General features: G+C 41.5%; 1 protein-coding gene across 2 annotated transcripts; it reads right to left on the minus strand.

Moving 5' to 3' along the window:
* Window positions 1-517: 517 nt before the first annotated feature.
* dpysl2a (dihydropyrimidinase like 2a) lies at window positions 518-26,926 on the minus strand. Of its 2 annotated transcripts, XM_061260161.1 has the most exons (15): window positions 26,868-26,926; window positions 26,121-26,436; window positions 12,650-12,738; window positions 11,971-12,155; window positions 10,987-11,151; window positions 10,498-10,559; window positions 9,366-9,446; window positions 8,950-9,018; window positions 7,379-7,499; window positions 6,674-6,830; window positions 6,294-6,435; window positions 5,935-6,105; window positions 4,590-4,769; window positions 4,284-4,455; window positions 518-4,024 (listed from the first exon to the last, which is right to left on the minus strand). In XM_061260161.1, the coding sequence occupies exons 2-15, from the start codon at window positions 26,391-26,393 to the stop codon at window positions 3,933-3,935; spliced, it is 1,959 nt and encodes a 652-aa protein (XP_061116145.1). In that variant the 5' UTR covers window positions 26,394-26,436; window positions 26,868-26,926; the 3' UTR covers window positions 518-3,932. The 2 variants fall into 2 exon arrangements, with proteins under 2 accessions (XP_061116145.1, XP_061116146.1); XM_061260162.1 differs by lacking the exons at window positions 26,121-26,436; window positions 26,868-26,926 and adding an exon at window positions 22,173-22,536.

The raw sequence follows: 26,926 nt of genomic DNA on the forward strand, positions 1-26,926 counted from the left end.
TGCTGTGTGGCAGGAAACTGGCATCTGCATTTCTCTCTGGAAGATTATGCTCAAAATAAATGCTATACACAGCTCAACAAGTGGTTGTGTTTCCCAGAGATGCATAGTGGTCAAGAGCATCCTAGACAAGGTATATTGGGTTCATGGCAAGAGAATTTCATGGTCACACAAAATAATTTATTAGATTACATTATACAGTATCTTCCACATACATGGGGCCCACCCTAAATTTACATTTTAGTGGTTGAAATTGATAAGTGCATCTGGATATTCTTCGGGAACTATATTTGGATTGGTAATAAGTAATTACAGTGGTACTTTGAAGGTCTTATAACTCAGGCACATTACTTTCCGAAAACAGTTTATGGAAGGTTGTGATTGGTTATGAAAGAACTTGCATCTGACAGAATAAAATGGTTATACCAACCACTGGAATAATTGGTTTTATTTAAGCTCATGTTGGACACTACCCAAGATATCTACCACTGTCATTCCCTTGAAAGAAATCAGTCATACATTTTTATTTTTTTATTTTGTTTTTTATTTTTTTTCATCATTTTACGTAACCATCAATGGGATCTGATGCTTTCAGAGACAAGCATCCTTGAATCCCATAACCTACGAAACATACACCATCAACAGTTTCACTTTTACAATGGCCTGGAAAGGGGTAACAGTAAGAGGATTATGAAAATGAATGGTAAAAATGGGTTGCAAATAAAATAAAAACTAAAAGAAATGAAAAACAAAAAACCTCAAACTGCACTTTGCCTACATCACATACTAGCTGGAATATAAAACAAACATGTGAAAAGGCAAGACTGGGAAGTGTTCAGCAGTGTGGAGCACAGAAAGGTCAGCGTAAGGGCTCCTGTGCGTCAAGCGCTAGCGTGTTCTTTCATGCATTATTCCAGGCAGGTCTTTTGGGTCACACCAGACTCTTAAAGGAAGGACGATAGAGTGGAAGGCTAAATAAGGAGGGCGGATGGTCCACTTTCACAACCACAGGAGTCATGGAGGGTGCTCCTCCAAGTCCTTGTGAGTACGCATGTTCCAGTAGCCTTCGCTACGGCACACTCGATAACCCCATCCAACAAACAGTTAAATGGAGGGGTGGGAGGTAGAGATGGGGGAGTGGCAGGATTATATACACCACAACAGGAAAACACTCAATGGACAGCTCTTCCATCTGAAATAGCAGTTTAGATACAGATCATTGTGAAATCAGTCAGATAAGTGTTTTAATAACAGAAATAAACAAATCACCTGAAACAACAAATATACATACAAATTTTAAAAAAGTCTGACCTAAAATGATAAACGTGTTCACTGGTATTAGATGATTGTGATGCCAACAGTAACGAGTCCAAACTGCAGGGGTTGGCAATGAAATCTGCAGAGAGGAAACGGCTATTGCTCACAAGGGGAGTCTGACAGCGGTAATGGGGCTTTGAGCGACGGGTGTGGCTGCAGAATGCTGAGAGAGCTGCCGTGTTTCCGCAGACAGTGTTGTTCTAATAGCACCAGGTCCAGAGGCGTTGCTAGGGGCAACTTCAGATCCAGCAGCGTTACCATGACAAACAAAGAGCACAGGCAGAGTGGCTCATGGGCCTGTTGTCCTGGCAACGTTCTGACTGCAACAATGAGATGGCGGGAATAAAAGGTAGGAGGGAAAGGAGGGATGGAAAAGCGAGGGAAGTGAGAGAGAATGTCTGCCCGATTTTGTAGTGCAGCCATCTGGTTGATTGATGTGTTGACAGGAAATGACCTGTTTTAACTCTCTGTCGCCCTTTTCTCTAGACGTCTGCATTTCAACACCAAGCAAGCAAATAGGACACTCGTGCTAAACTGTAACAGCCAAGGTTTTTCAATATGATGACTCCTCTAAAAACACAAATGGATAGTAAAAACATAAAAACAAAATATAAAACATGGAAATATCAAGTGCATCGATATGAGAAAAAAGGAAGACTTAAGTGAATTCATGTTATTATACTGCTGAGCTTCGGTGAATCGAAAGACTGGCCAGAAAGCGGAAACAGTGACTAGTACAGATAACAGGTCTTCAAATCTGAATGGCAACAAGAAAGCTACAAACCGATCCCTATGGATCTCCTGTACATGATTACTACACAATCACCGAAAGCCACTATCCTGTACCTGCAGCTGCCAAATATGTAAACATAAAACCCCTTTTAAATGATCTGCATGCAGTGAGGTACCAAAATAGTGCAAACAACAACCAGACAGGGGATTAAAGGCAGGCTACTCCACTATTCCATGTGCATTAGTAAAACTGTGTTCTCTACTGTGAGATCTCTGTATGGGAGAGACTGGTCAGTTACAGATGCCAAGGTCTCTAACATGCAAAGGGTGGGGGGGGTCACAACTGGAAAATTGCTTTGCTAAATGGAAAACAGATTGCTCAACAGAACTACTGACTGATTTCTTTAGTTTTATGGCCCTCTGTGAGGCCAGGCAGGATTCTGACTTGTGCTCAACTGTCCCTTTCCTCAGAAAAGCAACAAGCATGACCTGGTGGAAACTTTCTACTGTGTTTGTGACAACAATTTTATCCTTGCGGGGAATATTGAGACGAAAATAACAGTAATACTGATCGCTAGCAAAAGTACAATGTTACATATATTAAGATGGCATGCTTTTAGAGGCATGGAACCAGATATATACATTCTAGCCTTCTAAACCCTTTCGCTTGTTTAGTACACGTTATTTTACAGTTTACAACCCGCAGTGCTGTTTTATTTCTGTCACAATAATCCTGGTATCAACCTCTCTTACATGGGCCCTGAATAGGGCCATTGAGGCATGGAAAAAATACATGGAAGTGGGAAATGACATTCATTTTCCATTGAACTCACATTAACAGGGTAGTCTGGAGCAGGGTCTGTTTCCTTGGAAACATAGGATTTTGAGACCTGGTCTCCATGGAGGTCCTAATCACAAAATGTTAACACCACAATACATGTACTTCTAGCTACTGTGAATAATGAAGAAGGGATGTGTAGACTGTACTACTTCATGTCTGAGGCCTGGATTTTGTGTTTGATCAAAAAAGGGAGGGGTTAGCATAAGCCTTTGCTACTCCAGTAACATATGACCGTCGATATTTGAGAGGAAAGCTGAGGGAAATGATAACTATAGAAACAGAACTAGTGGTAGGAGCAAAATCTTCCTCCCCTTAGTTTTTTTGTCTTTCTCTCTCGATAGTCTACGCCAATATACAGAAAGGAGAGTCCAGTTTTCATACACCAGCTCCTTCAAATCACTGCCAGTGCACTTGCACACGACAGCAATGCCAGGGCGGTGTACTCGGACACAACAAAACACATTATTCACTCGCAGCCAAAGGCTGCAGCTTTCCAACTCTTCCCCATTAGCAAGTTGCAAAAGAGCACCCAAAGGCAAATCATGACCTGCTTCTGAAGTTGGTTACTGAAATGCATCAGAAAACAACCAGTAACTTTGAAATGAATACATCCTGCACAATACTGGAAAGAACAGAAATGAAACAAAGAACTGTTATTATGTGATACTCAAGGTCTGCTAATTCTTGAAAACACTGGCTTCGAAAACTGGCTTATTGTTTTTGGGCAAATACTTTCTTCCATAAAAAAGTAAATACCTAAAACGGCTCCATCTCAATTCACTTGACTCTTCCTTTTAAAAACTCAAAATGGCATATGGCAGGTAGATGGGTACAGTATAAAACACTAAATAATACGGTCTGGCGTGCTAAAACATGGATTTTTTTTCACTTTAAATTCTCCGTGTGGGATAGTGGGTGGATGCGGTGAATGAAGGGGGGTGTTCTTGCAGGGGTCTTCTTAGACGCAGCTCCTGTGGTGGGCATGATCTCTGAGCTGGGCCCCTGCTTCTTGGCTGCCCCCTCCCCAGTCAGCAGGTGATGGAGCTTAGCCCAGACTGGTAATGTTGGCCCTCCCACCAGGGGGCGCCACAATGCGCTGGGTAGTGCGTCGAGGAATGTTGTCATCAACTTGTGCACCTGAATCCATGAATCAGAAACGGGAAATGAATCCAGATTCAATGATGAGCAACTGAGCAAAATTTTTAAATTCAACTGAAAAAAGTATCCTGTTTTGTTTAAATGAAAAACAAGCCAGTAGATTATCAGATAATTGCTTAGCTCTGATTTGTTGAAACTAAGCCAAGATTCTTTAAAACAGCCGGGAACGTTTCCCTGGAAACAGCATGCATGTGGAAAAATGTGCGTACGTGGACCATGGGCTCAGGCTAGCACTCACCAGACAGACTGAATCCGGACTGGTGCAGGTTGCGGACAGGCTGGGCTGCCTGTTTGGCCGGAGATGTCTTTGCAGAAGTTGCTGGGGTGATGGCCTTGGGCGTGGAGCTCACCGACACCTCGCACACTGGCCCGTCGTAAAGACCCCGCGGGACCCCCCTCAGCTCAGCCAGCTGGTGAGAGAAAACGCAACGTGGGTTAAAACCCATCTGATGATATTCATCTGAATAAGCATTCATCCATTACTTTGAATCTCAGCTGTCCTGAACACAATGATCTCACACACACACACGCACACGGCTCTCACCCTGCTGCGAGCCTTTATCCTCTTGTAGACGTAGTCGGGGAAGGGCTTGCGGGACACGTAGCGGCCCGAGCCCTCAGTGGTGTGCAGGTTACCGTCCTCCAGCACGATCTTGCCCTGGCTGATGACCACCAGGGGGGCGCCACGCACCTCTGTCCCCTCAAAGATGTTGTACTCCACGGCCTAGTGGGCATAAGATTGAGGGAAACCGTTAAAGCTGGTCCAGAGAAACGAATCCACAGAAATGTGGATTCCACTGAATGTCTGTAAAGACTGAGAGTCTGTGGTTATTCTGCTTATTTATGTAAAAAAATTTCAGAAAAGCAGCAAATTATCTGTGCTGTAGATATAGGGCATTTCCATTATGCCGTAGCTTGCTGTCCAAATATACTGTGACATACTGCACCACAAAATGCTTTGTTTTGTCACCACTGTGTTTTAATTGACCTTCAGCAAATAAAAATAAATCTATATCCCAATACACCCCTGTAATTTCTATTATTTCTAAATTACGGAATCAAAAAGGCTAATGTGTTGCACAGGAACATTCTCCATGAACAAACTGTGAAGTCAAGCAATGAATCTCAGAGGAGTTTCACTGGCTCAGGTTTATGCTGCAGTGACACACATGGTGTCTCTGAGGGAACGGCAGTGTGGGTAAAGCCACTCCAGAGTTTCACTGGCTCAGGTTTATGCTGCAGTGATACACGTGGTGTCTCTGAGTGAACGGCAGTGTGGGTAAAGCCACTCCAGAGTTTCACTGGCTCAGGTTTATGCTGCAGTGATACACGTGGTGTCTCTGAGTGAACGGCAGTGTGGGTAAAGCCACTCCAGAGTTTCACTGGCTCAGGTTTATGCTGCAGTGATACACGTGGTGTCTCTGAGTGAACGGCAGTGTGGGTAAAGCCAGTCCAGAGCCAGTGCCCATGTGACACAGGTCACTCAGAGCTGAGAGAATGGGTGATTGTTCCCTGGAACGCTGTGGGAAATTGACTGAACGAGGCAAAAAGCAAGAGGGTGGATCCACTGGGCGGTGCATGTCAGGCAGCGTAAATGACCATGAAGTCATGCCTCATTGTGACCCCACTTATGCAATCATAGACTCTTATCACTGCATGCAGAGGTGGTCTAGTCTCAAGGGAACAGAAATTCAAACTGAAATGGAGATTGCAGATACGCAGTGTACAGATACTAAATGTGCGACTGATAGGATGGCATTTCCTTTGAGGGCTTGTATAAACTTGTATAAAGGGCTTTGTAATCAAATCCAACACATGTTTTGATATTTCTTAATCCAATAATCCAGCAGTGTTCAGTTGCTGAGGGAGCACTGCTGTCGCTCCCTCACCAGATTGTGGCTTTTGGCTGAGATGATCTTGGTGACATCTGGGTCCCAGAGCACCAGGTCAGCGTCGGAGCCCACTGCGATGCGGCCCTTGCGTGGGTACAGGTTGAAGACCTTGGCAGCGTTGGTGCTGGTGACAGCCACAAACTGGTTCTCATCCATCTTTCCTGTCACCTGAAGGAGAAGGAAGACAGAAGAATGAAACCACAATGGCACCCCGAACAAACACCAACACTCTTTCGTTGACTGGTGATTTTCCGGGTGCTTGTGTGTAAGTGAATAAGCCGGGTGATTGTGTGTGTGTCAGAGAGAGAACATGTGGGTGGTTTGTGAGTGTGTGTGTGTGTGTATGTTTTACTCACCACACACTTGTCCCAGATTATAGACAGCCGCTCCTCCGTGCCGTTGGTACCCTCTGGAATGAGTGTGAAATCGTCCTTGCCCACAGCACGCTGGGAGGTATTGAAAGTGCAGTGGGCACTGCCAGTCACCTGCAAATCACCGCTGCAGAGGGAGGGAGGTAGAGAAAGAGTGAAAGAGAGGTAGAGAGAGAGAAAGAGTGCAGTTTAGACATTAAAATTGCAGTAAATGTCAGCTTGTTAACTTAATTAGAGAGGCCCCACAGGGGACCGTCTATAAGATCTGTATACTGAGATGGAATTGATACTAGGAGAAGATCAAAAGAGAGATTTTTTTTCAAAGGGGCATCAGATGGGATCGTGGTATGCTGGAGGACCCTTACCAAGACAGCAGAGAGTTGAGATAGTCGGGGGTGGTAGGGTCGGGGCTAAGGGGTGGAGATGTGACATAGGCAGCAGCTTTGGCCCAGTTCTTGCTCCAGTAGTGAGACCCATCGGTGCCCAAGCTGGCTGAGATGGGCTCTCCATACACCACAGTGCCTGCAAGAGGGGACCCCCCATTAAATAACCACTTCAGTCTCTGAGCCACAAAAAGCAGTTTGAGGCAACTGAATGTCCGCACTATGAAAACATCTGACCCTGTGTAATGCAGCATGGATAACATATAGCTAACATTAACCACTTTTTTTTATTTATTCACAGTTTAAATGATTCAATTTGATCAAAGTTACCAAAAGGCTTCCATCCAAAACAAGTAACACCTGGGATTCCCAACGGCAAAACAGCAAGAAGGTTATGCACTGAAGAGAACCAAATTTAAACTAGATTGTGCAGTCGGTTCAATTCCCAGGTGAGGAATAGCTGTTTACCAAACTGCTTTGTACTGAACCGTTTAGTTTTAACCTGAATTAATCTGAGCTGAACCTGTACTACTACACCTAATTAGATAAATATATGCTGGAATATACCTATACACAGGTAACTGCCAAACTAAAGGGAATATGTGAGTAAACAAGGGATACAAAGTAGGTGTGGTTCCTGATTTAATTAAACAACCAGCATTTTACACAACTTAATATAACTATTACCTTTCTTCCTGGCCAGGGCAATGACATCAGCGGCACTTTTGCTCATCACCTTGGTGATGTAGAGGGGGCAATTGGTCTGATTGGCCACCGTAACTGAGCGGTTGACAGCCTCCGCCTCCACCTGGAGATAAGGGCAACATGATTACTATCTCAGTAATTGTGTGTTAAAGAGTAACTACAAAGCATGACCATTTAACATCTACATGCATCTCATCACTGCTAAAGATTCCATGGCACCAGAAAGCATGGAATAGCTTGTAATATGTTTCCAACCCTAAAGCAGTAATGAGGGTTGTATCAGTGAAACTCTGTAGAACAGAGGCTCTTTTCCCTTTTAGCTACTTATCTCTCACAGGTTCTCACTGGCTGCAGTGAGAGCAGGACAATAGCACAGTGCAGTCTCCCCAAACCCCATTTCTGGGGGTACACTGCGTGTCTTCATTCCAACGCAGCTCTTAATTGGTTATCCTTAATGAAGCTACTAATTGAGCTGGGCACACAGTATGTACTGCTAATACTCTGTGAAAGAAAGGTTAAAGAGTGCTGTTGATTTATTATTTCATGATACAAATTTTAGCCCCATATTAGAAATATTGTATTTGAATTGCAACATATAACTGGCTGATCAGTTTATTACTGGGCCGGTGTGTTTTTTTTTTGTATTAATTCCTTTTTTACGGTGCAGTTTTCAATCACTATGGTAACAGGATATTACTATATTTGAAAGCTTTAAAACTCACGGTTCTCTCTGTATAAGATATCCTTTTCAATATGCACACTGAGACTGTTACACAGTTCTTGAGATTTTATGGCCAAAAAGGTTGATGTTTTACAACAAAAAAGTTATTTTGCGACACCTACGTCTAAATAGAGGAGTTCCAAGGAACCTCTCATCTCTCTAGGCTCTTGAGAATTCTCAAATTCTCAAGTGAATATTTCTGAGGAAGACTGTGAAAACACCTTTGGCTCCAATATAGAGGGCATTTTCATTGATGTGACCCCATTTTATATCAGAGAGCAAAATATTTCATTATTATTCAGTATGCATATAAATAAGGAACAAGCCTGCTTTTGAATAATACATTGTGGAATGTGTTTGACTTGTTGATGGAGGTTGCGTATTTGACAAAAACTTCAATCAATGGACCTCAATCAATATATTAGTATACAATATGTTATTATTTTGAGTATTGTACTTAATTTTTACAATCTTCTTGACCTGTTGCTGTCTTGGGAAAGCATAAGGAGAGGGTGAGAGGTGTGGCGAAGTGCAAGCACTTTCTTTCAGGATAAAAAGTGTTGTGTGCATTAAATAACTTTAAGTGCCAGATATTAACAATAACTGATTCAATAAACACTTTCAATTGTACCTTTCTGCTAGCATAAACATACCTCTGACCACTTTTTTAAAAGAACTATAATCAGATAACTGTCGGCTGATGATAACGGATCAGCAGTCAATCAAAGAGAAAAGCAACCAAATTTGGCATACTCAGTCAGGTGTGTAATGTATTGCAGAAAGATCAATCAGCACATGGGTGTGGCTGTAGATAGAGAGGTGGCACATGTACCTCCTCAGGTCGACTCAGTACATGACCTTCAGGTCCAGTGATACCCAGGTCCAGAATCCGACGCTGCTCCTGCAAGGGCAAGCCAGACCAAGTGTCAGGGAAAATGTAAACATGAAATAATACACTGTTTATCTTCCTTAATTCATTGCTGTTCATGTTTTAGACAACTGTTTACGTTTACTGCACTTGTTTGAAATAGTTGTTTATTTTCACTGCATAAGTTTGCCTTGGTGGCATAACTTTTAGTCTCTGCGTGAACTTTTTCTTACATGCACTCTGTGACCCTTTAGTCTGTTGAGATTGCCCAATCTTGATCTAATTTACCAAAACAGAATTCTCCATATGCCATTGCAGCAAAATACAAGTTTATACATTATGAACATGATGCTTGCAATGCTGAGGCCTAATTGTCTTACCTCAGCGATGATGTCACCATTCTCTGCATGGACCTGCGCAATGGCCCCCAGGTCCCTGATTACGCTGAACACCTCATACATCTGCAGGGGGAAGGAAATCAACCAATCAGACCACAGGGCAAGAGGCCATGCAGGGTCATCTCTCCCACCAGACATTCTGTGTACAGCAAGTAAAACAAAACACTTTTCCTGTAAACAAATTATAGACACGTTTTTTTGGCATCTGGCAAAAACTGAACTGGAGACATCAACACATTCCTCACAGGGGTGTGGGTATCCACAAGGATCAAGATTCTTTGCATTTTAAAATGAGCCAAGTGCTCATGCTTATTCATTCATTTAGTGGGTTAGCCTCCAGCTGACTGTGCTGGGTCTGATTGTGCTTGGAGAGCTGCTATGTGGCAACAGAGACAGAAGGAATTTGCAGCTGCAGTAGGCCAGGGGAAACAGGAAGTGTTTCAGCGCTTGTATCGGGAACAGTCTGGAGTGATTGTCGGTCTTCCTTACTCACTCACTCAGTTACACTGCATGGAGGATGGATTATAAGCCTTGCCAAACCTCAGCGATAACAGAGCTAACTGAATGGAAGAGCAGTCGTTCCCACACCATTCAAAAAACTCCAGTATTTTCCCCCCAGGTGGCAGAAAGCTTAGAGTAAAAGCTGTCTTCTAAAGTCAACGTTTCTTCTTTAAGGTTAATGTGGTTGTATTAAATTAAGTCAGAACAAAATGTTACCTCAAATACACTGATGGTAAATGGGTTAGAATCCTGACTGGCTCAGTCTGTAATGGTGTTTGCTATGCGCGTAGACTGGGCCCTAATCCAACAGATAATATGCTGTAGGCTGGAGCCTTGCCTTCAGCTGACTATGACCAGTGGAACTTTTGGTCACGGCTGCTGCATTCAGTCATCCCAACAGGGCACAGGATCCCCATGTGCTACCAGTTTTCAGACAGATAGACTTGGGCATGGCCTCCCTTATAGAACCGTATGACCTTTACTGCTAAAAAATATGACTGGTTTACAGGCGCATCAGAGGAGATCATGCACTTTGGCGGTAGAAAATCTTACATTTGGTACAGGAGAAAAAATGGGCAATGCCAAATTGAGAAGAAAAGGGTAAACACCATACCTGAGAATCGGTAAGCTGGAACACATCCTTATAAGCCAAATAGACCAGGAAAGAGTTGACACCTAAAGACAGACAACGAGTGAGCAGGAGCAGCACTAGAAAAAGGAAGAGTAATAGTATGTAAAGTACAGGAAAGCAAAACCAAAGGAAGGAAATAAGTCCCATCAGGCACTGAGAAAACAGGAGGTTGCTTTAGTCAGCAAATGAGGGGTAGAAAGATGAGTAGCAAAGAGTTTAGCCATAGGAGGGTTTATCTAATTAGCAAATAGAGATATTTTTTTCCATTATATAAACCATATATACCATATATACAGTATTTTTTCCCCCATTTTACAGCAGGATTTGCAGGTTTTGGCTATTGGATGTTTTCAAAGCAGTTTTTATTTCCCCCCTTTAAATGCATTTCATTTGGTATTGCACTAGACTGAAAACCCCCACAGTGACAGAGTGAACAGACGTGAGAGAGTGCGGACAGGGCGGGCCTCCTACCATGGTCCTTCACCAGGGTCTCCATCTCCTCCTGCACGCCCTTGTGCCACTCGGGGATGTCCACGTGCAGGGAGTAGTCGCAGCAGGACTTGCTGTCCGCCCACTCACGCCACTGGTCGAAGGCTGCCACCAGGCTGACCCCGGGCTCTGGCACCACGTGATCGACTGCACAGACACACGCGCACAGCAGTGGCTTCACAACACCGCAAGCTTGCAGCGGTTTATTTCACAGAGATACCCAGCTGGAGGGCTCAACTGCAGTGGAACGACAGCTTTAAAAGGATTAGATCAGCGATAAGTGCCAGCTTTAAAGTGACATCACACACTGGCATGCAGTCTGCCTCTGCTCATAAAACGCTGCATTTTCTGGGCCAACTCTGCAGTGCTCCGAGGGCCGCAGCAGGTTCTGTGTTTGTGTTCAAGTTTTAAAGCCTAAGGAATAACAAAGGAAACCAAACATTAAACATGTTTCATTGTGCTTGCCAAGTTCATCTATGTTTTTACAATTAAAGTCACGTTTTACAGATGGCTGAAATGGCTGAAATCTTCATCCTGTGGTGTGAATCACTGACAGCTGGGGCGAGTGTTCCAACTGATTTCACAACCCAACCAGAAGTTATGACATGTAGACTAGTTTTAACTGACATTACATCAGAAACAAAGTTTCCATAGGAGCATATATAATTAACATATGAGGATATCCTCAAGTTATCACACAGTATATTTCAATATAATTGCTACTAACATGTAAAAGCACACCAGAAACTGCATAGGCTAAACAACAATGTGCAAACAAAAATGAATCAAGTTTTAAAAAGGTTTAAAGTAAGATCCTCCTAATCCTCCATTATGCACAGTATGTAGTAGCAGCATCAAGCAGAGTGTGATCCAGGCTGACATTGTCAAATAGGGATTATCACAGTAGTGTCGCTTCTCAGCTGGTGCCATGCTCCCCGTGGATGATTGAAGCACGGCAGCACGTACTGATCATGGTGGTGCCCCCAGCCAGGGCCGCACGGGTGCCCTGGTAGAAGTCGTCAGCCGCTGTCATGCCCCGGTCGGGCATCTGGAAGCGCGTGTGGACATCAATGCCCCCGGGCATAAGCATGCGGCCATGGGCGTCGATGGTCTTCACCCCACCGGGAACAATGAGGTTCTCTCCAATTTGCCTTTGAGGACGAGGAGGAGCAGAAAAGAGAGGGATTTAGGTCTTTTGTTCAAACTGTAAAATAAGGTTTTGAAAAATCACAGGACACTTCATTTGTGTTTGTAGCTAAATGTCAATCACATCACCCTTCCTTTGTTAACTGGCGATAACAGCTGAAGAGGGTACTTTATTAAAAATTCTAACTAACCATGCTACAACCCAATAAATAATTTGGTGACTGAAACCAATTGATCCTATTTTGAAATCTCAAATTCTGTAAAAAAAAAAAACTGTACTGGTATTTATTGAAAGTACTACTACAGACATTATTAGAATAAGAAAATGTATTATGTTATATTATGTTAAGGTTATGATTGTCATATTTGTACATATTTGAACATACTGAATACACTTCTTCCCCACATTCACAGTTGACAGTTAATTATCCAAAATCTAATACTCAAATTTGATTCACCTCAAACTGATCATCAAATCAATTCACCTGAACACACTTACTTGATAACCCCATCCTCCATATAGATATCAGCGTGGAAGGACTGGTCATCATTCACGATTTTGCCCCCTTTGATCAAGAGACGGTCACTCTGGTGGAAGAAAGAAAACAACACTTAACTCCTTAATGCCTGGTAACAGCTATTCTCACCCATCCACTCGCAAGGTTGACTCCTCAGCTGTACAATCACACAGCAGCTCTATAGTTCTTCAGATCTACAAGAATGAATTACTCATAGTGTGAAACACAGAAGCCTTAGAACAAAGAACTTTCCCATATATGGTCAAAAACTGAATATATTTATCTTGTAGCCTTTCCGTCTATTCAGGTGTAACAAAATCCTTTTTTTGCAAGTTCTCAGGCTCTGAAACACTGAAGGGAAGTGGACTCCAGTGTATAACTGGAGCAGCATGAAATTAATTTTACAGGCCTCATGAAGTAATTTTATGAGACCGACTGTTGTTTTTGGCATAATCATGGCAGCCTCCACATTTTAATGACATATCAATTAACATAGCACCATTCATTGACGCGCAAATGGACAGCTCTAAAGCCACAGCAATACATTAGGTTTCCCATACCCCAAAGCACCCAAGACAGATGTTCTAAACCATGAACCAACAGACCGATGACTAAGTCCATTACTCCAAGGGTGCACATTCCTCTGTAGGCATCAAATATAAGAATAGCAGAGGCGTACTGTGAGGGGGTTAACCCCTATACTGGGAGACTGGGAGAGAGAATACATGCATTCCCATTTAGATCAGCAGCAGAACTTGGCAGCAGCTTGCCAAGTAAATCCCCATGGAAGCCTTATCAGAATATAAGCACATTTTACCATGAGACAGACAGACAGAGAGCGAGAGAGAGAGAGAGGGGGGGGGGGGGGGGGAGAAGGAAAAGGGGAGAGGGAGACAGGGTAGAATATGAGGAATTACAGCGTTTCATCTTAGGGATAGAATCTACAGTGAAGCAAAAAAAGAGGAGACTATCTCCCTCCTGGATTCCAATTCAGTGATGTCTGCTTCTTGAACGGGCTTGGGTCAGAAAATGTTCATTCTATTTGGAACCCAGCAATATGATTTCAGTGTTGTATGCTTGAACTTTCTGAGTCAGGTCATAAAGCAAATAAGGCAGTGATAATGTGAGACCAATGGTTCTACACCCCATACAAACGGGGATCTTACAAAGTACTTTAAACATCTTATGTTCCTTTATCTCTGAATTCCACTAGCAATCCCAAGAGAAAACACCAAATGTTCATAACAGATTTACTTTACCATATATCCCTCATTAATCTTTTTGGTTGATTATTTCTGTGTGGTCCAATGAATATATAACCAGCAATACATCATAGCAAATTCCCTCCTCCGAGCATATTTCATCATTAGCCATTATCCCAGCAGAAAAAAAAAAGTTTAAGTGTTTCTTTTACATAATTCAAGAGTCTTGGATGACAAAAGCATGTTGCAGATAGGACCAGAGACTCATATCAGACTCAGGGGGAAAAAAATATTTTTTTATATGTGGAACATAAAAAATATTTTCAACTTGTTACTTATAAACAACATTACTAATAGATTTTGTGGCATAGTAATATATTAAACAATAAGATGGCTAAGTTTATATTTTTGGATATTTATTAGTAGCTGGAAACTGCACATGTAAGTCAAATTTTTATGAATACAGTATCTCTGTGTTTAATGGTTTGCTTGCTAGCCATACAGTTGACTACATGCCAGACACTGTTCAATAAACACTCAGATCATATTCTTATACCTTATATTATGAATAGTCAGACTACAGTGTGAACATTGTAAGTAGGTTGTGCTAACTGGTGCCATTACATTTTGCTATTACAAGATTTGGATTCCCCTCTCCCCACCCAAAGTCTCTAAAAATTGCAGATGACCCAGCTTGCTATTAATTCTGAATCATACATGTGTTCCATTGAATTAAATAGGTGCAGCTTTCTGAAACCTCTCTGCTCTCTGACCAGAGATGTTGTGGACATTATTTCCCTGCCAATTCAGGGCTGTTGAAAGATAATAGGACACACAAGGACACTGGAAGAGTTAGCCTGACACAGGACCAATGCTTTATCCTCCAAGGCAAAACACTCAAAACTGTAACTTAGTGACCTGAAAAGGAAATATATTCAATATACACTCAGTGATCACTTCATTAGGTAGACCTGTACACCAGCTTGTTAATGCAACTATTTAATCCGCCAATCATATGGCAGCTAAATGCTAAATCACTAAATGCAGAAAAGCATGCAGTCATTGTCAAAAGGTTCAGCAGTTTTTCAGACCAAATGTCGGAATGGGGAAGAAATGTGATCTAAGTTACTTTGACCGTGGAATGATTGTTGGTGCCAGACTGGGTGGATTGAGTAGCACAGAAACAGCAGATCTCTAGAGTCTGAATGGTGCAAAAAACAAAAAACATCCAGTGAGTAGCAGTAATGCAAGCAGAAACACATTGTTCATGAGAGAGGTCAGAGGAGAAGGGCCAGACTGGTCGAAGCTGACAGGAGGTGACAGTAAATAGCCACGCATTACAACAGTGGTATGCAGAAGAGCATCTCTGAACACACAAGATGTCAAACCTCTAAGTGGATAGGCTATAGCAAAAGTCTAAAAAAATAAGTCTAATAAATACCTAATAAAGTGCCTACTGAGTATAATTCAAATTGAATGGGGCTCATAAAAAAGGCAGTGTCACAAAGCAGTTTTACGGAGAACCATGCCTGAACAGAGCTAGAACACCCCAAGGCTGCAATGGCAAGAAAAACCCCATTGGCCATTAAGAAACCTTGACCATAACCTGCTTCAAGGGAGGGGGTTGGGCCATCTTCCATTGGCTAGGTTCTGCACTGGAAATACATTTTGCCAAGCTGATAAAGATCAGCCATTCCTGGAAAACATTATTGCTAATGAGAAATACATGACATCCAGTTCCTATGGAAATCTCATGACAGCTACATTATCTTCCAAGAACAACTGATCATCTATACATCAGCTAGTTTATTCTCTAAAGGATACATTTCAGAATATCCCTCATGCTAGTGAAGGGATGTGGGATTTTAAACCCAGGAGCAGTCTTCCAAACATCTGAATGTCTTGTATGACTAAACATCATTGGCTGATGACTATAAAGCTTCATAAGCCAAAATATTTGGTTTGGTTCTGTTATAGGAAAAAAATCATTTCACACAGGCAGGCTTACCCCAAAGAACATTTAGGTTCAGAGAGCTGGACTGGCCTTTCTGGAAAAGTTGCTCTGGTAATTTGCCAGTTCAACACCAAGAAAAATGAATGGAAATGTTCAGTTTCTATATTAGGTACACCATTAAAGTATCGATCCACCTAAACTGTTACTTACTGGGCTACTGTAAAAATAAGAAAACAAATGTAACACATCGAACAAAATAAATACCTCACTAGCTAGCTACATACACGCCATTATGCACACTTTTATACGTGCATGTTGACAGCACAATGACATTTATATTTTGCTCCACAGTGTATCCTATTATTCCCATTCACACAAGTGAAGCTGAGCAAAACAAAACAGTGTAGTACAGTGATAGTCCCACATTCCCACAGCTCATGGTTTTGTATCATTTTACACAAGCCAGATTAGTCCTGCCTCCAGACCACCTCACCCAAGCACTCCAGGATCCAGGAGAAAGTTGTGGTTGTGCTTATTGCAGATGGTTTAACAGATTAAACTCTAAATGAAGAGGGGATGTATGAAAGCGTCCCACTATGAAGCGTAACTGTGGGCTTCTCTGCCTGCAGGACAGGAAGATGGGCCTGTTCCCAGAGCGGTGGCCTCAGCCTTGGGACAGGAACAGATTTGTCCATGAGGCCTCCAGTTTGCGCAAACAAAGGGCTCTCTGTTTTTTGTTTTCGTCTCTTCACACACGCCAGCATCAAACTCCAGCCCTTATATAGCTATGAGGCCGATGTTGTGACCGCTTCTGTGTGTCACCACTAATGCAGTTGGTAACATCCACATCATCCTAATTCTGTTTATTTGGCCTGTTAAACCCAAGCCAGCAGAGACAGAGCACTTCATATTCCTGCCAGATATTTCCCTAAACCACTTTCTCCTTTCAAATTTTCAGAGGAAGTCTCTCCTTACAGACATTTTTGATGTGCACACAAAGTCACACACATGTGTGGGCAACATGAGTTCATTTTATTTTACAGATGCACTATAGATATGTCCAAAGAACACAGGGAGTACACACATAGCTGATTTGTTAAGAGCCATGCTATGCACACAGAGCTGTTGGAGCACAGGCTGGGTGCCACTTGTCACTGCCAGCACTGTCCCACCCTGACAGGGTCACTCATTCATAGAGCTGTTTGCACCAACAGCATTCAGCATATTGGGTTTTTTGTAGCAACACTGAGACAAGACTGGATCAGGGGGCGGCCTGTAGTGTAGTGGTTAAGGTAAATGACTGGGACACGCAAGGTCGGTGGTTCTAATCCCGGTGTAGCCACAATAAGATCTGCACAGCTGTTGGGCCCTTGAGCAAGGCCCTTAACCCTGCATTGCTCCAGGGGAGGATTGTCTCCTGCGTAGTCTAATCAACTGTATGTCGCTCTGGATAAGAGCGTCTGCCAAAATGCCAATAATGTAATGTAATGTAATGGATCATTGCCACAGTATTGCACTACTGCAAGGCTAAGTCAAAGTTCAACGTCATAAAAGAGTTTTGCTCTTCATGTTGTTACATGAGTGGACATTGGCCAAGTAGAGGGTTAAATATGTATTGAGATATTACAATAGCATAGTTTGTGCTGCCATTCTACGAGGAAAATGTGAAAAAAGAAAGAAAATAAAGAAAAGAGAAAGCCATAACTCCATAGATGAAGACTACATTACACCAGGGTGATTTTATTCCTTATATTCCACTTACAAGTATGGCTATGTCCACTTAATAACTATTCTTTGTTGAAACTGAATGTCCAACCGTACTTGGATGAGAGACTCAACAGAAAACCACAAATAGCTATGCATACCTGTATTCCAAGTTTTTGAGTCATGGCAATTATTATTATTTTTTTTTTTTTCCATCTCTTGGAGACCTCTGTATTATTCATTACACTTTTAGCAGCAGCTGGGGTTGCTCTAGAAGAGTGATGAGGTCACAATAAACAAAGTGTAGGCCGGATATTATGCTCCAGGAATGCAGGCTTCCACTAAATGGAGTGTTGACTTGGCACGTTCAGCTGTTTTGAGCCATTCCACTGTCGTTTCATTTAGGGCAGCACAGGACCTCCCACTCAACTGTCTGGGAGGACAAGGCAAGTTCAAGAAACTAAAAATAAAACTAGTGTCTTTTGAATAGTCTCTATTGTTATTTTATGTTTTCAAATTGACTGCAATGCTGGAATTCAGTTCCAAACATACATTACTAAAGAATACCTAATAAATCCTTCTTCTTATGCATGGTTAATTAAACAGTCACCAAAAAAAAAGAAAGAAAGAAAAATAAAAATGCCATTTTCCTTCTTTCACTCCTTTCTTATTGCTGCTTCTACAATTCCACCAGAATATAGATTACTTTAACCTTAGCAGGTCAAAGAAAAGAGGTACATTCCAGCTACTTTGGTAAGTTTGTTCATCCAAGATCCTGCCTGCACATTTCCTCCTGGGCTGGAATTGGCTTCCTTGAAATGCCATTTCTTTTGACAAATTTCTTAATTGTGGCACATGTTAGCAGATTGGGACATGAGAATTTGTCTAAAAAATCTGGTGGAGAACTTGAGAACCTGACTTTTCATCACCTCTTCTATTTAAGAACTGAAACCTATTTAAGAACTGAAACCTACTCAATAAACAATTCAATGCAAGCAGGGGTACTCTGGGCACATATCTCCAAACTGCTTGAACTGTACACTACAATTGCTCTTTCAGTGCTTCATTGGTACAAATCAGGACTTTTTGCTGTTCAGAAAATCACTCTGCACTGGAGAGATGCCAGGCCTTAGGAACTGAAACTATTATTTTCCTTGAACTGTCATGAAAAAACGAGAGGTAATGGGGGACTTTAAGGACAAACCACTAGCCTACACCTGAACAGAGCATATTAAAACCAGCCTAATTTCCATGGGCTTCTCCCAGAAGTCCTCTTGGGTAAGAGGATATAATGAGAAGCAGTCTCCTTCTGGAGCCCAACATTGTGACCTACAGGAAATGCAGTGTTTATATCCTCTAGCACAACGACCTTTCAAAACATCCACTATCATTACAGGCCAGCCAGGAATGAACTGAAGGTTAAACGGGCATAATAACATGCACAGCCATTCTAAATGCAGATCTTTTGATAGACTGGAGTTGAATATTTAACATTATTTTAAGTAGGTCATTTTAATAGTTTCTAGCTCATCCTCTATTTATTTCTGCTGCTTCATCCTCAAAAAGAAAGTGCTAAAACAACGAAGAAGATACAGAAGACATAACAGCCAAAAAGGGGGAACAGATACATCCCAAATGATATCCCCTATAACTTAAAATAAACAGTTTGTTGTGGTGACAAGTAAAGGTGCTATCTGAACATGCTTCTTATAACTCACACATAACTTCACAGAAGTGCTGAAGACCAATGTGACTTTTATTAGCATCAGCAGAGCAGTTGAATAACAACCTTTTGCTGCTGTTCCCCTTAACAGATTCACCATTGTTTTGCAAATGCTTCATGTGCTGGTAAATCATCAGGAAATAAATTTTAACTATCCCTTGATCCAGGCCAGGAAAATTCTTCCAGAGTGCCAGGTTGCAGCAATCTGTGGGATTCCTGCAAGATACCCCCCGAGAGAGTACTGTCAATCATAAAAGCCCACTGCAGATATTGGCCTCTCCATAATCAGGAGTGATTGAGAAAAACACACCTTTCCACAACTACAGCCACATATTTTCACATGGGAGAAAGACTCCTAAGCCTCCTTGACACACATCACCCCTGTGGGACTAAAAGCAAAATTCACAGGTTTCCAAATTTGCCTTTCAATTCCAAATTCTATGAGGCGTGCGCTGGACTTCAGGGAATATCTAATTTGTACTGCATTGGCATGGAGCAACTGGTTTTCCTCATTTGTTTCACACTATCTAACAGGGGACCAGCATACATTGGAGAAATGAATTTTCCCTAAAGCAAGAAGCTGTGTGCTTATTCTTCTTAAAAGATAATCAAGCTGTAGCTGATTTTGGATAAAGAAAACTGCCCAGAGAAAACCAATAATGCCGGTAATATTGAGCAACATACTGTATGAAACCTCATTTTAAAGATGCTTTTTGGATTTTAGGCACTTGCTCTTACTCATTCATCATGCAAGTTCCTGAGCATGCGTCATCATATTTGAACATGTGCCGGGAATGTCACACCCGACATGACCAGGGGAAAACTGTTACAATATAATAGATTTTATATCAAAAAAAGTAAAATTATCTGACAAATTAAAGCAGATTGGCCCCCATTTTATAGATGGGGCCAAACTCAAAAGAGAAGCTACATTTAGATTTTGATAACAATGATCCTAAGAAAAAAGCACTTTTGTATGGTTGCATTTGCTTATACCAAGATACATTTTATGAATCTCTAGTGGGTTTTGCTTATGCCAAATGTCTAAATTGTAAATTGTGTGTGTGTGTGTGTGTGTGTGTGTGTGTGTGTGTGTGTGAGTGTGCATGTGTGTGTGTGTGTGTGTGTGTGTGGGCGTGCATCTCTGAGCATGTGTGCATTAAGCAGATGCTGCCGGTTCAGAGTCCCAGGCAGCTAGGCAGCAGTACAACAGTGTGCACTGCCAAAATGGGTGTAGACAGACAGCAGCTCTCCGCTCGTAGCTGAAAGAGGGGGGCTGGAAAATGGGAGCAACCCCAGGGAGGAAGGGGTAAATCTCACAACAAAGCCTGCATGCTCCACTAGTTGCCGGTACTGCAGTCTGGCAGAGAAAGTGGCATGCACAGGAAATGGTGGGGGAGATCGATTAATCACAATGTCCCAAATGCAGATTGTTCAGGCCTTTTCCCATAACCACCACTGAGGCCTGAATGGTTGGGTGCCCAGGCTGAGATGCTTGCATGCCATGTCTAAGATGACAAGCTTTAGTTGACCCTCCTCCAGTTGTGAGGGAAATCTGACAGCTGTTTGAGGAATCCCGCCCCATCTGCCTGCCTGGGCCCACTTCAAAGAGGTTTCCTTTGTCGACACAAAAGCAACAACCGTCGGTGAGCATGGTCATGAACTTAATTTCTTGAAAACACATGGTGGGAAAATATGTATGGCCATATATTTTCTTTTTTTTCCGGTTATAAGAAAGGACATATTCAGAAAGGACAATATTATAGTTAACATACAAGCTATACATTGGTTTATCTGGGGGAACGTCTTGTGACCTAATTTCGCAAAGTAGCTAGTTCACACCCTGGAATGTTAATACTGAAATTGATTGTAACATCTGTTCATGATAATAGGGTGGGGACGAGTGAGGAGTTCACTGCGAGACAACGGGATATTATTAAAAGCACGGCTTCGGCGTATAAATGAATTGGACATTGCATTTTTCTACAACGATATCCGGAAGCTCATAAAATCACGATCATTTCCTCCCCAAGCATTCCCACTGCGCTGAGCATTATTCGTACCAACCTATAATAGCAAAGGAGAAAAGAAGCACTGCCATCTATTTCTTTCTGTTATCTGTTCTCGCCATGTTCTCCATTCGCCATGATATCCTGTACGGATATCACAAAAAAAGTCCTACGACCACCGACCACAAAAAAGCAAAGCACCCACTAAAGCACCACACCTAAGACGGAATGATAATGAAAACACACGCGAACTGTGTAAAACAGAGAAAAAATTGATCCCGTTTAAACTGTTCTGTGCTCAGAATAGTGTTTGGGCGGATTCGAACCATAGCCTTACATTAGCTCAGCTAGCTAACACTATACAAAAGGACATCGGCGTGTCACTAGCAAGAAATAATTTATTCCGCCCGTGTGTCTTCAAAGGAATAGTAAGCATATATTTGTATCATATTGCTATTCCTATTAATAAAAATAAAAAAATAAACTATGTAGGCTAATAAGGCTCATCTACCACTACGATACGAATAATAGCTTATGCCAGTGATGTTCGATTTAAGTGAACATTAAATTTAAATCTTATTACTGAAAATAATGAAAAAATGAAAAACAAAGATGAAAATAGGCTACTGAAGTCCTGTCAATGAAAACACCTTGCAACCAGACTGTATTAGGCTACGTTTTGGGTGTGTACCGTTATTTTTGGAGAACGGTTTGACATTGCTGTTAGAATGAACCTACAAAAAATGTAACCTACAGAATAACGAGCAAAACAGCAAGCATGGCTTGCACTTGATGCAAATAGCTTATTTCAAAGCTGGATACAGTGTAGCCTATAGTGGTTAATTCCACAGCTTAAATCGCTCTGATGTGTCCTACTAAGAATGAGAGAAAACAAGACATGCTGGTACTCACTGTAATGCGAGGGATATTTTTCTTGCCCTGATACCCGGACATCTTCTCGGTTGAGACTTCAGCGCTTCTCGGTGTATATTGTTCGTCACCACTAGCTAGCTGTGAACCGCAATCAAAGGAATGGATGCTCGCTCCCCTGCGGTTTCCAAAGCAATCGTTCTCGATTTTTTGGGATAAATGACGACCAGGAAAACACAGTCACAATCACAGTCAAACAGTTAGCCTACGTTACAGAGAAAAGCGACAAAATCCAAGTGGCCGTTACTGTCACTCCCACTGAAGAGGTCAGTGTTGGCAGATTTGTGGACAAAAATATGTAGGCTCCAACGTAAAGCGTTTTTCCTTAGCGCTGCACCAAGCCTGCTCAGACAGACTCAGACAGGAGAGATTTGCACAGTGAAGGCCAGCGTGCATGCGCAGTGCCCCGCCCTGTTCCAATGGAGAGCGATCGTAACTCCCATTATAATGGATTTTTTTCCCGGAGCAAGAGAATTGGACCGGCTAATGGGGCACAGAACTGCCCAAGCCTCTATAGCCGGGCCCTCCTACAAATTCCTCAACAGCATCCTCAGTACTTTCTTGTTGAATGTAAGCTATAATACATTCATAAGATATGTATTCCGAAATAGACTACAAGCCAAATCGTTTTCACCACCGACGGTAAATAATTGCAATATATTTCTGAACTATTATCAGGAATATTGTAAAATCGGTGGAGTGTTATGATTGGATCTAGTCATGATGAATGTTAAACAGCTTAACATTCTCATAAAAAAAGCATGACAAGCATGGCAGACTGTTTCAAGTATTTACACTGTATGAAATTCCTTATGTTGTGTTCTTTGGCAATTCAGTTGTTATGACAGTTAATTCATCAATTCATGGGGCTCAGTAGCTGAGGGACAACATTGTCAGCTGGAATCAGAAATATAATAACAAAAGTAAACTGAATCCAGACAATGTGTGCTAATGTTTATAGGCTATTGCAATAACTATTTTGTTAACTATTGAAGTCCCTATAGTGTATGGCAGCGTCATCAGGCAATATATTTGGATATGCCATCGGGAAATGTGTTGAAGCTGTCTGTCAGATTAACCTGCTCAGTGTTGGGTTTAGACTATTTACTGACACCATGTCCTAAGCACCTATCTTTAATACACTTTAATACTGTATAAGCAATGCATAGGTATTCAGGGAACATGAGGGATCGGGAGCAGTAAAAAACCCAAAGGCACACAAAGAAAGACCCACAGTTCCAGTGACACTTCACAGTCTTGGTGCAGTAGAAGCCTGTTTATGTAAATACATGCTATCTGCAATAAAGTCACATTGGAGCAATTATACAAAAAAAAAAAAAAAACTGTTCTTCAAGGTGGAACATCAAGGCCTTGCAGTGCAGCCAGTGTTTTGACACCCCTTCTAAAGTTATAAAATGCACTAGGGTTGTGGAAATTGGATCCTGTAAAGTATTATGTATTAAAGAAGTCAAATTTCATGGATCCAATTCATGCTTTTCTATGCATATACACTCAGGGACCAACTTATTAGCTATTTATTACACTTATTGTTTAGACTCATTGGTCTTCTAGTGCAGTAGCGTTGTGTGTTCAGAGATGCTCTTCTGCATACCACTGTTGCAATGTGTGGTTATTTGAGTTACTGTCACCTTCCTGTGACCAGTCTGGCCATTCTCCTGAGACCTCTCTCATTAACAAGATGTTTTAGCCCATAGAACTGCTGCTCACTGGATGGTCTTTTGTTTTTCGTACCATTCTCTGTAAATTGTTGAGACAGTTGTGTGTGACAATCCCAGGAGATGAACAGTTTCTGAGATACTTAAAACACCCCATCTGGCACCTACAATCTGTCATCATCAGATGTTCTGCATAAATTAAAACATTGAAATAGGAAAACAGTTGACTGCTGAAAGTGATTTCATTATCATACATTGCTTCCAAGACAAAAATGATTCAGTGTTTAAGTAGCATTAAATAATGAATTGTACTGCAGATAGTGACGATTCCTGCAAAAATAAATGAGTGTAGTTATGAATAGGACATTTGTATACCCACTTACCCATTTACTTCCAGTGTATTCCCAGAAATGTGTATTAGTAATAACAGGTTCTTGACTTTGTACTAATTAATTACCTTAAATAAAATTCTACAACAACCAATAATGTACCGCATATGATTTGAAATGCAGCAGTTGCTTGGATAATTTTATCTGCTACAGCAATTTTATAACAATAGTCCAGGGTGTTCTTACCAATCTGCATTACTGTTTCTCTGAAGTAATACATTTCATATTTTCTGTATTATGTATTTATGATATTCATAAATCAATTATATGCAATAATTGCAAACAAGTCAATTTGATGAATGCTAAGATAAATAATACATTAATTACACCACAGCATAATAAAGATAATAAAACATTGCAGTCAGCTAAATATTGAGAGTATTGGCATGAAATGTAATAAACCATATAGCATGAGAAAACTATGTTAGGCTAGACAAAACACTCCAATCCAGTCTTTAAGGGCTGTAATCTCTGCTGGTTTTTGTGTTTTCCCTGCAATCAGCAGCCAGTTTAGGCCTTGGAAACAAGGTCTGCAGACTCTTTAGCCAATCATGACTTAAATGAAGCACTTAAGAGTAGGAACAGATAAAAAACCAGCAGACAGAGTGACCCCCCCGAGACTTGTGTTTGAGATTCCTGAGTTTGGGAGGTCGACAGTGTTGAATAATTTTGCTTCATTTCGAGGAAAGACTGCCTCCTACTGCCCGTCCAACACATTTTCTGGCAGAAACCTGGTTTTACCCGAAAAAAAGGTTTATCTTCAAGGACTGTCACATAGCTGCACAGATTATATTTGGCCATTTGGCAAAAAAACATCACAGACAGGGGTCTGGCTGGCCTTAGGAAAATGACATTGATATAAAACAGGTGTGAGCAGCTAAGCAGTGAAATGTGGTATGAAATGCATGCATTGCATTGCAGACATTCATTCTAGTTGCAATTGTAACTGCCAAGATGCAATGACAGCAATTTCATGGGAGTGCCGGGGTGCTAATAAGAAACTATGTGTATACTGTTTACATTTTTCTTGTGAAAATCTTGTGAAAATACCAAGACTACTGGATAATGTACAATGTATGTTTTAAATTAATTACCGGATTAAGAGGACAAACTCATTTATTGTAGTGCATAAAATGTCTCCATTTAATTCCCCAATGTCTTATATGCTGACATATGTAAGCAGATACCCTCTTTTTATTGTTTGTATCTCTAATCCTATCAAAAGAGCTGTCCTTTCTCTACCCAAGCTTGTCTCCACACGAAAATTGACTTTATACCTTGAAAGAAGTTTGAAATAAAGATGTGTTAGCAAGAAAGTTTCAATTAAATATGTAAGCAATACAGTTGAAGGTTTCTGGAGAGTGCAGCTTTGATCATTCTTGCTTGGAACTGCTGTGTCAAAAGTGGGCCTGAGCTATACACTAATGAAAAAGAACTAAACTGCAAATAGAATAGTTAGAAAAAATGTTTTATTCTGAAAATGCCTTTGACTATATTTTAGAAAATACAGAAAGAAGATCTGATCACAGAAACAAAGTAGGCTAGTAGATGTTACATTTATGGATATATTTTTTTCAATCTGTTCGACATTTTAGGGCGTGTCTTTTTGGTATCTTGGCAATTCAGTGATGCTGCAGAATAGTGCTGGCAACGGTTACTTGCAGAATCTAGACTAAATTACACCTAAATACATCAAATGCAAATGCAAACGTGATTTATTTGGGAAATGTATTTCAAGCACTGAAGCAAAGCGTTTTCTAATAAGAAATAAAACGACTTACGTAGTAATGACACCTGTATTTACAACTATGGTTAACAAGGCAACGAGTCTTTCAGCATGACTATGCACAATAACCAGATCTTACCTCATCGTTAAGGTTCTGTAGCAGCTCTTTACCGGCGCTTCTTCGGATCTCAACCTTCCTCGCGACGGGCTGGGAGACGTCCCTCTGCTTGTCGATGACTCGTTTGTCAGTCTTGCCACCTGCCCTACCCATCGACAGAGAGTCGAAATCCAGTGTCTTGTTCTCGGTTGAGCCCTCCACCGGACAGAACACGCCACAGAATTTCTGGCGAGGATTGGGGCTTCTGGAGCCCATGTTCTCAAAGAAACCAGAGACTTCTTCAGTGGTCGACATGGTCAGACGCAAGCTGCTTTGACAGTCTACGGTAAAGAAAAAACTGCCAACCAGAAAGAGAGACCGCCTTGAAGTGAAAGTGTAGGTGTTGGTCAGACAGCAGTCTAGCAGTGCTTACGATATTCAGAGCTGACACAAATTAAGGTAAAATACGATAATGTCATCTTAGCTACTTGATTATATTGTATTACTATGATACCAGGATATAACAATTTTTTGCGAAATTGTTCTGTTTCCATGCATTAAATCGTTGTTAGCTTTTTTCACACGAGCCAACAAAAAGCTTAGAATAGAAATGCAAAATTCAGAAAGGCGATAACCTCTATAGTACCAATCCAATTCTGATCCCTTGCAACCGATTTCCCCCCTTTTAAACAATTAAAAGTATGAATCACCGGAAATCAGCTACGACTGGCGTGATCAACACGGTAAGATGAGCGGCGCAGTAGAGAAGCTGCAAAGTAAGTAACTTACGACAGGAGAAAGGGAGGCGGTGATACTTCGTGTGGAGGCGATGCAGTATATGGTGGTAT

This window comes from Conger conger, chromosome 11 (assembly GCF_963514075.1).
Source record: "Conger conger chromosome 11, fConCon1.1, whole genome shotgun sequence".
In the NCBI taxonomy this organism is placed as follows: Eukaryota; Metazoa; Chordata; class Actinopteri; order Anguilliformes; family Congridae; genus Conger; species Conger conger.